General features: G+C 44.9%; 1 protein-coding gene across 1 annotated transcript in view; it reads right to left on the reverse strand.

The window, feature by feature from the left end:
- ZFYVE19 (zinc finger, FYVE domain containing 19) overlaps window positions 1–10,566 on the reverse strand; it is a 17,132-nt gene that overhangs the window by 781 nt on the left and 5,785 nt on the right. The window contains exons 3-11 of the mRNA XM_009319270.1: window positions 9,937–10,058; window positions 8,053–8,106; window positions 7,348–7,508; window positions 5,944–6,089; window positions 4,923–5,037; window positions 4,147–4,356; window positions 3,559–3,638; window positions 2,730–2,840; window positions 1,164–1,306 (exon numbers count right to left, since the gene is read on the reverse strand). Coding sequence (XP_009317545.1) covers window positions 1,164–1,306; window positions 2,730–2,840; window positions 3,559–3,638; window positions 4,147–4,356; window positions 4,923–5,037; window positions 5,944–6,089; window positions 7,348–7,508; window positions 8,053–8,106; window positions 9,937–10,058 — 1,142 coding nt within the window. The remainder of the gene's footprint in view (window positions 1–1,163; window positions 1,307–2,729; window positions 2,841–3,558; window positions 3,639–4,146; window positions 4,357–4,922; window positions 5,038–5,943; window positions 6,090–7,347; window positions 7,509–8,052; window positions 8,107–9,936; window positions 10,059–10,566) is intronic.

Here is a 10,566-nt window from a genome sequence, read left to right on the forward strand (position 1 = left end):
CTTTCCCTCTTTGAGAGATTCATGTAACCGGTGGCTCATGTTCAGCACCATGTCTGTGATTCCCAGGCACATTAGCAACTCCTATGACAACAGTCAAAATGACAGCCTGCTCCACGCAACTCTGAAAAATAATTGTTGTGGCTAAAATGCAGCGTATTGGCAGCTGTCTTAACCATGCTCAGAAGCAGTGTTGAGTAAGACACAAGCTTGCATCTGCAGCATGCAACTGATACACTTACTCACTTGCCAGACTGCTGATTCTGCTTTGACTGATGTTTGCTGTCTGATACTTTTGTTTGTTTGTTTTGTTTTTAATCATCTAACATTGCCAGTCATATGTTTTCTTACCATTTTCATATGTTCTCCCCCACTCCATTTCCATCTCTCTACAAAAATATTTGCAGGAAATGAGAGAATATACACAAAAGCATCTCTTACTATCCCAACCAGATTCTTAGCATCCTGCTGTCTAAATGTCATCCACCACTAATCTGAGAACCCAGTCAACTACCCAATACTTGAGGCATGAAAAAGAGAAGCCACACAAGCTGTGAGGAATAGCTTTGTATTCAAAGGAATTAACCCTCCAAATCTGAGACATGCAACTTTTTTGTCAAAAATCAAGTTACAGATGTTTAAGAACCAAGACTATAGCTGCTGCAAGGCCTGACTGAGCAAAAAAGGCTCGCCCATACATATTTCAACAAAGATTTTTTTACATGGTTTAAGACTGCAGAGTCTCAACCTAAGAAAAGCCTCAGGAATTTATACTATCTGATCTCCCCTCTTATGGGAATCCAACGCAGATCATACATCAATGTCATTAACAAGCCATAGGAGTCGCTGAACAATGGTCTTGCTTATCCCATCCCACGCAATGCAGCACATCAGCTGCTCCAGAGAACACTCAGACAATGTGCCCAAACATGCACTGGACCAGTACAGACAGAACATTTCTGCCTAGGACCAGTTTAGTCCCTGAAGCCTGGGATAACTACTGATCGCACAAAGTATTTCCATAATGACTAGCATTCAGCTCAGATGTGGGTTCTTCAAATCTTCCCTCCTACTGCCTGCTTTTCTGCCCAACAGGAAGAACAAATAAAAGCACACAAGCTTACCTGTGACCAGCCTCTCAGATCAAGATGAATTTCGAGACTTACCGAAAACAGCGCTGGCAGTAGAGATCTCCGTCGCAGCCATGGCAGCGCAAAGTGGCATCTTCGTTGCAGATACAGCACCAGGGTAACTCATCCTCATCACTGTCATCTGCCCTGGCAAGAGCTGTGGTGGTTGGAGTCTGGCTCTAATTCACAAAGAAAACAGACACACAGTATTCAAACCCCAGCAGAGACAATACAGGACTTTCACTGTAATGTATGATGGCCACAACGGCATCTCACATGGTCCATAGTTCACTCTCTGTTGATCCTATGTCTGTGACATGAACTTGCCCAGAGCCCAAGGATAGGCTCCATATGTATCTAGATTGTTAAATAAAACCCCCAGGTACTCCCTGTCATTTGCTCATGAATCTATGTCACTCGGAAGGTACACAGGTATTCACCCTCATTTAGTGTCTACAGCAATATACACCAACATTGTCCATACTGTGTTAAGGGCATGAAGCCCAGATCTTCTGGCAGGCACCACAGCAATACCAAGTGATAGACAATCTCTGCTGCAAAAGCAAGCGATCAAGCACTTTTGCTGAAAGCAGTTATGTGGGAAGGGAAAGCAGTGGGGAGGTGTTGGGGGGTGTTTTCTCCCTGTTATAGAAAGAAAACTGGGGGACAAAGGAAGTGATTTGCCAAAAGGCCCCTACTATTGATTTGTATCTGAGGTTGGGCCAAAAAGGTCTTCTGAAATCATAATCTAAAATCTATCCATAAGGCCATCTATTGTCTCCTTCTGCTTTACAGAGAACTCTTGTGGAACTGAACAGCCATACACACACTGGGACACAGTGCCTGGACACTGGCAAAGGCAGCTTCCTAACAGAACAGCAATAAGATGGCACTATATTTTAAATCAGTAATCCCAGAAACACAAGGTGGCATACCTATGAGATGGATGTTTTCAATAATGCTTACAATTCAATAATTTCTTCCACTGGGGACAGGCCTGTCAGGTGTCTGTGAATCACAGGTCCATTTAATTCTTGAAATACACATTAGAGAAGGTGTATGTATTTCCATAATAGGCTGGAATCCATTCTGAGCATAGGATATCTTATTACTAATTCCTTCCTCTGATGTTATATGAGAACACAGACAGTCGATTACTATCTAGAGGTTCTATTCTGCATATGCTGAAAGCACTGGCAAACTTCCCACTTATCCTGGTTCAGGCTGTATGCTACTAGATCATGGCCTTCATGGTCTAATTATATTGGTGAGTTAAAAAATCCCTTCTCTAACATCCACCTTGCGAGGTCTATGCTAACTTCTCTGGGTTTAGAGGACACCATCCCATTCAGCAGAAAGCCAGCCTGAAAGCAACTGTATTCCAAGGAGCAATTCCTTTTAAAAGTACAGGGATGACTCACAGCTGTGCTCAGGGCTGGTCAGCCTTGCAGAAGCCACTCAGCTTGTCTGCTCTGCGGAAGCTGGCTTTTTTTTTTTTTTTCCTGCATCAAGCCTAGGATACAGCAAACTTTTGCTGCAGAACTGTACTCTCCTGAGACCCTGGAACATGTCATTTCAAGAGATCCTGACCAGCTCACCAACCTTTTGCTTTGCTTTCTTACGCAGGTTCTGTTGCGAGGGTCCTGGTTCAGTGGTCTGATCTGGAGGAATGTTGAATCCACTTGCTTCATCCAGGGCTGCTTCCTCTGTGAGCTGGTAACAACAGAAAGCAAGAAGCCTCTTGTTTCAAACACAGTTGGGAGCCTCATTCTAGGCTCTAAACCTCCTGCCCTTCTCCTTGCTCTCACGCAGTAACAGGAGATGACAAGTCTGAATACATCTGGTGTTATCCAGACAGGTGTGAGCTTGCTCTGTCTGCACTCTGAACAGTGTTGTACATTGTGAACAGTCAGTGTAGCAGCAGGGGCCTTCAGCTAACACACTCTGCTTTGCAGTGCAGCTATCAGCAGACCCTCAACATCATGCTAATCACGTGCATGTAGTCTGTAATCAGGCAGAAACTTAAACACAGAAAGCTCATGTCTGCTTGCAAGGCAATTCATAGACATTTTAGAGAGAAATCTAGGCATAAGCTGCGCTAAACAGCACACATCTCATCATCCATGTTCTAGCTGGATGGGGGATGAAAAAAGAAGTAAGGAAGTACCAGCAGAGTGGGGTTGGAGAGGAGACACACACCACAAGAGACACTAAGCATGAATGAGAAAGACAATGTGACAGACTAGAAGTAATGTTGTCAATCAATGTAGCTGAATGGCCCATGGGAGCTAGTATTGGAAAAGCACTAGGAGGGGAAGGAATGAAACTCTGCCCAGGAACAGAAACACATCCTTCGCACGCTCACCAGGTAACACAGACACTGGGAATAATTGAGAGGAAGATAAACAAAGCCACAGCTGCCACTTCTGACCTGTTTTAGCACTCTGCAAATGGCTTCCTCCTCAGCCACTTCTTCATCACTGTCAGGGAGTTTATAGGTTTCCAGTGTAACTGCAGGAGTAAGAGACAGGAGACTGTAACCCACACCGGCCTCAAACCTTGTGCCCACTTATGTGCCAGAGACAATCCTTTGTGGTGTGAGCTAGTTTTGGCATTCTGGCTCTGGCACAGACCGATCCCTTTCAGATGGGGACTCCTCAAAAAGGGCGTTACTGTTTGTTTTGAATACTGGAAAAGGGAAGGAAAAAATCCCCAACCAAAACCAGAGCTTTGCTTTTAAAAACTTTGTTAACCTCACCAGAGCATGCTAGAATTATCTCAAAGAAGGATGCAAGACAAAGCAGTCTGACCTTACAGCTCCAGCCTTTACCCTCAACTAAGGTCTTTCATACTGATTTCATGATGAACCAACCTGTACAACTTTGCAGACAGAACCAAATCTCAGTCTGTTTCTTGCAGAACTGAGGAAGTAAATGGATAAGCGCCTCTCAGAAAAGAAATTACTCTGTCACAGGAACTTGGTTCCTCTCTTGGCACTGTATTTTCGTCTGCTACCCACCTTTCTCTGGGTCCTCGCCTCTGAGCACTGCCAGTCTTTTGGCAACTTGTAGGATCTTTTCCTGCCTAGTGTTCTCTTCCCGTAGCTCAGCAGCAGCTTCTGCCAGAAGTTTATTCTTCTCTTCCTCTAGCTGTTTTGGGTCCAGATTTGCAGGGCAAACACGATCTTCACTTTCCCGATTGAGATCATTCAAACTTTGGCTACTAGCAGCTGCAAACAGACACACAGAACATGCTGGTGACTCAGCAGCAATGTTCCTTGGGCACAGACAACACGACTAAAGCAATGGTATGACAGCAGCTTGCTGCTCTCCATTAATCTGGGTAATAATGGGAGAAGGCATGCCACAGTAGGATCCAGACTGTACATGAAGAGAAGAAAGTGAGCTAATCTGTCTTTTACAGTGAGATTACAGAGAAAGCATTGCAGCTAGGAAGATAATGGTATCCCAGATTCCGATGTTTTGTAACAGAGCACAGGTGTGCTAGGAGTAGCAACAGCTCCTCCCCAGGGAAGGGTCACCTTAGAGAAACAGAGAGGAGCAACCTGAATAATACAATCCTAAGAAGAAGGAACCATCTCCAAGCAAATACAATGAAACCCAGTATGGAGCCAGATGGCTGTTCTTGGCCAATCTGGGAGTCATAAGGGGGAGATAAGGACAAACTGGACATCCAGCTCACCTGTAAGCTAGATAGGGAGGCACATATTCCCTGCTCACTATAGCACATACATTATTAGACAAGAAACAGGTCTTTGGAAGCCAAAATAGATACCTTGAGGCTGGACTCTTGGTCTGTAATGCTCATCAATGGCAACTTCCTCAGACAGTTGAGTTAACAGGTCATCTGTCTGCTGGATCAGACTTCTGGTATCAGGAGGTTGGTGTACCTAAGAAACAAGGAGGGCATGGGAAAAGGCAAATGAGAGGAAAGTGGCATACTCAATCAAAGGAAAAGTTTGGTAACCAAGATCACCCTAGGTGGGAGCAGCATAAAAAGATGCATCCACTGATCTTGAGAGTCTCAGCTTACGGTTATCTGGTATAAGACTTTCAGGGCTTCATTCTCAGAGGTGCTGAATGCGCACATCTCTAAAAGCAGTCACCCAAACAGGTGACAAGGCAAAGTGGTGCTGAATGTGACATAGTACATGCTGCCAGGTCCCAACCCCAGCTCTGCCACTACCTCTGATGTAAATAAAGTGCCATTCTCAACAGTGCCAGCCAGCAGCCCCACTGAGGTCTATGATAACAGCTGGGTGTGCAGCACTGCTGAAAAAGGAGCATGAGGAAATGATTTCTTGGGGACCAGATCATTCATATAGGCTTTGAAGGCATATATCCAACTCATTCCTCTACAATCTCAGACTAACACTCTGTGCTTCCATTTCTGGAATAATTAACAGGATTTTGCCCAGCTGGGATGCAGTAACAACTACAAGATACAATTAGAAGGTAGGGCTGATAAGCCCTAAACACAAACAGCTCTGAAAAAGTATCAGACCACTTAGGTAATACAAACAGGTTGAGAGGAGAAAACTTAGCATCTATTGTTAAAAATAAACACATGAACTACATTTGACATAAAGGAACATACTACATTCAAATTGAAGCAGTGAACTGATAAAGGCTAGCCATTTCCTTCTGGAGCAATGACAGAAACAGGAAGCGGAGATTTCTGAAGGGAGCCACCTGGACACAAAAAAGCTGAAGAAGGAAGAACAGCTAACATGCTGGAACACCAGTTATTGTGTCAGCTCAAAATATGTTGCTGGCTAAGAGCTGAGGTAGCTTACAGGTCTGGGAGCCTGCGAAGGAGGATCTCTCCCCTGCAGGACAGCCAACCGGTCCTCCATCTCCTGCGTGGATGGAACAGGTCCCTGGCAGTCCTCCTTCAGGGCAGCCAGCCTAGCTTCGATCTCAGCCTGGGTAGGGATGGACTCTGCAATTCAGAAAAACCCAAGGGAGGAGATTACTCTGTTATTGAAAATGAAAGGCTTCAATTTTTTTTTTTTTAAATTGTATTTCTTTCTGGAATCAGACTCTGAACACCTGAGCAAAAACCTCCCCCAGCCCCTGACGTGAATAAGGGGTCATACTGCAGTGACTCGGAGACTACCCTAAGACTAACTGCTATCCTTTTCTTCCAAGTCCTTGCCTCCTTCACAGTTTATCTCCTAGCCATATGGCAAATATTAGGGTAATGTCATTTGGCAATCAGCTGACTCAGGATACTAGGGACAGGCAGAGAAATAAGTGTCATTTAGGCAGTACAGTCCATTGCTCCTTCATCTCTTAATGTAATCCTAGGCATATCAGACTGAAACCCTCCCCTGCCACAGAATAGGATGAGAGGAAATGGCCTCAAGTTGCGCCAGGGGAGGTTTAGATTGGATATTAGGAAAAATTTCTTCACCGGAAGGGTTATCAAGCATTGGAACAGGCTGCCCAGGGAAGTGGTTGAGTCACCATCCCTGGAGGTATTTAAAAGACGTGTAGATGTGACACTTAGGGACGTGGTTTAGTAGTGGACTTGGCAGTGTTAGGTTTATGGGTGAACTTGATGATCTTAAAGGTCTTTTCCACCCTAAAAAATTCTACGATTCTATGATAATCAGGTAACCACTTTGCAGTGTGTTCTTCCCCTTTTAGAGATCACATACAATTTTTTAAAATAGTTTATTCTCCCACAAGCACCACAAGGCTGTCCCAGAACCTGACAGCTGTGGACTGGGATGAGAGTCCTTTTTCTCCTCTATGGGGCAAGGCTGGTCAGAACATAATCCCACAGAGACTGGCACTGCTGTTGCCCAGGACAATGACCCACAGGAAACCTCCTGCAGAATAGTTTGGCCAAAGACCCTCATTTCATTCTGCTCCTATTGGGCTTGAGACAGGCTTTTACCCCAAACAATGGAAAATGAGAAAGTGATTTTACAGGTAAGATACTGCCCCAAAACTGAGAAGCAGTTTCAAGGGAAACCCCAAGAAGCAAAAAGAAACTGGAACATTAATCTAAAATCATTGTAGAATCTGGCCATTGTGGCAGCAGGACGTGGATGCTTTGTCCAATTTTAACCCTTCAATTCCCTAAAAAAGCAGCCTCTGAAAGCCTAGCACTTCCCCATCCCTCGAGGTTCCATGTTTCCCAAGTAGTAGTGTTCCCACCCAAGGTGTCTCTGGTATCCTCCAAAACTCACTCGGTTTCCTTTCCTCCCTAAGCCTCTCCAGTCTCTCTGCAATAGCTCTATCTTCTTTTGAGAGCCCCTGGTATCTGGAGCCTGCTTGACCCGGGGGTTTTGCAGCTGCCTTCTGTTGTTCTTTCAGCTGGTTTTGCTTAGCCTCAAAAGCTGCAACACGCCTGTGACAAGGATGGAAAAAAGACATGACAATTGAGAACAGGGGTTTAAACCCTGAGATATGAAAACATCCTCTGTGAACCCAAAAGGCTATTTGAAGAACATCGGTGTAGAACAGAACAGAAACCACTCCCTCCTGTACCAGGCTCTCCCATACCAGCACAATGAGGTACTCCCAAGAATAAGGAAAACCTTAGCTCACAGGAGCAGCACACCTGGCACCATTTCCAAGGAGACAAGGAACATTTCACTACCAGGTTCCTGTTTCCAAGCCAACCCTGATCAGTCACAGATAAACATAGGCAGGTGGCTGTTCAGGAGTCTATTCAAAAGAGCATACCGCCCCGCCCCCCCCCCCCCCAAACAAACAAACAAATGAAAAACCCAAACAACAAAACAAAAGCCCCATCCTTAATCTAATTCTAAACAAGCAAATACCCACATCACAACCCCCACTTTTGCTGGTCTCTATAGGGGAAGAGGAGCGAGGGCCTGAAAGGCTACTCTGCAGCAGAAACAACCATCTGATTGGCAAGTGCAACTCACTTTTTGTAGTTTTCTGGTGGTGACCATTTTGCTGAAGTGCTTTGAGATCCCTCTCTGGAAAACAAAACCAACAGTTTCTCTGAACTGAAGATACTGGCAATGCTTCAATCATCTAGTCTCTCAACTCAAGAGGAATCGGTATACGTTTCGCGACCCCCTGGTACAGTCCCTTTCATAACCTCATTAATATGGAAAGTGATCAGCTTATGGAAGGGATTAAGATAACACAGCTGCCTGAGACAGCAGGGGACTTCATTTCTAGTGCTTTGGTCCAGTTGTTTTGCATCTGGACAAAACGTGATTTAATATGGTCACCAGTGACCCAAAGGAGGAGGGGCTGAAATACCCTTGCCTCCCACAGCCTGCGCCTCCCAGTTCAGAGAGCAGGTAGAGAGTAGTTAGGTAAGACTCCCAGTGTAATTAGCTTCCATGCAGCAGAACACTCTGAAAGGAGCTGTGGCATGCAACAAACAGAATTATATAATGCACAAGCTAAACAAAGTGTCACAAAAATTATTATATAACCACCAGTATCATAACAACATCTTCTAGCACACTTGAACACTGCATACCACAAACACATCTTGTGTAACTATCTTCTACTTTGCTGTATTCAGGCTGAGCTGCTAAACTACACACTTACATAAGGTAGTTAGCATATTTTATTCATTCTTAGAAGTCACAGCTACAAACACATCTGTGCTGTGCTAAGGCCTGTCGAGTAATGAATGAATGCAACATTGCTGGACCACTTTCCAAGGTTCTAAGGTTTCAATTCTGAAAGCTATTTGCATGAAGAACAACAATACATGCAGCTTACAGAGCTGCAGCCTACATGTATTATCTACCTGCTATCCAGTCAGGGAGGACTTTTGTCTGCTCTAACTCTACAGAACTGATATTAAACGGATGAGAAAAAAACCCAAAAGAAACATGGAGAAAGGCTGCCCTGTTTTCTTAATGGCTTTGGAGCTGTAAAGGGAAATCAGAAAATTTCAAAACTGAAAGACTGAATACTGTATTTTCACCATCAATAGCTCACACTGTTTTCATGAGCCAGTGCTCCTGAAATGAAGACCTCTGCTAATGAGAGGCTCTTCTCCTTTAGATACCTGCAGAGCCAGAAAATTCTCCACTCACTGGTGAAAATTCCTTGCTATAGGACAGAAGTGAGGAAGAGAGGTAAGAGAAATGCAAGAGAACGAAGAGGACACAGAAGAACTGGTTGAGAGAGGGGTTCTGGTGTACACTTGTGCTCTTGTGTTACTTGTTCACGTGTATAACCCATACTGCTACTGAATTACATTTTTTTGTTTTCAACAGGCAAGCTACAGGTTATGTTTGCAAATTTTTTTTCTTTTAAAAGCATACTGATTTTATGCTAGAAAATTTTAAGTCTTCAGGCTACACATAGTAGAGACCCCTCAACAATGAGGATTTGTGTCACTGTTTGCTCACAGAGCTAATAACACTTTGAACACCTTATTGTCAGGCTGTTCAACTACTACACATCTGAAAAGACTACCAGTGCTTTCAAAAGGGTGTAGATTTCTAGGCAATAACACAGTGGGCTTAACCTGGTCTCAGCTAGCTAAGATATCCACAGGCATTCAGCGTCCATCCATGAAGATTTAAACCTGTTTTTTTCAGACTACTCTGTCACCATAGAGAACAGCATCACAAATCCTGATTCCTATCTTTGGACTGCACAGCTCATGTAACAGTTCAGTAATGGCCTGCCTTGAAACTCCGGGGTACAGGCAGCGTGCGTGCACAAGTGCAAGGCACAGCTCTCACGCAGAAATCTGCAACACAACATTGGGATGCAAAATGAAGAAACAAAGCAGGACACTGTCTTTGGGTGAGGAAACACTCCCGTCTTACCCAGTTAGTTTTCCATGACACTGCTTGCACACCTTCTGCTGAGTGCTTCCACAGCGGGGAACAACAGCACTGAAGCTAAGGCAGCCTGAGCAGAACGACCGTCCGCAATTCTTGCATCCACACTGCGGAGATACAAGAAAGGGGCAGGACAGGGCTTCATTACCTAGTCACCATACACACCCCATTGCTCTGGCTGGCCATATGGAGGAACAATGCCTGTGCCAAGGTGCACTAACGATAACGCTGGGGTTATGCTGATTTTTTAAGAGAACTGTATCGTTAGCTGCTGCTGAAGATATGGAGACTCGAAAGCCTTCGAGCAGCAGCACATAACTCCTGCTAGAAGCAGAGACACCATTTCATCGCATAGTACAATAAAGTGTGTCCGTGGGGAATTCTCTGCGACAACGACCGAATATTGCATTAGAGGGATGACACCTAACGACGATTTTTTTCCCCTATTTTTGCAGTGATCGCACATATTTAAAGACATCGGCACCACGAGAGCTCCGTGAGCAAGCACGGACACCACCACTACGACGCTGGTCGGGAAGCGTGCCTCGGCGCCGAGAGAGGCAGGCTTCCCGCTTCCCCCATCAGGCCCGCGCACTGCGCGGGAGGCGCCCGCGG

This window comes from Pygoscelis adeliae, unplaced genomic scaffold (genome assembly GCF_000699105.1).
Source record: "Pygoscelis adeliae isolate BGI_AS28 unplaced genomic scaffold, ASM69910v1 Scaffold22, whole genome shotgun sequence".
Taxonomy (NCBI): Eukaryota; Metazoa; Chordata; class Aves; order Sphenisciformes; family Spheniscidae; genus Pygoscelis; species Pygoscelis adeliae.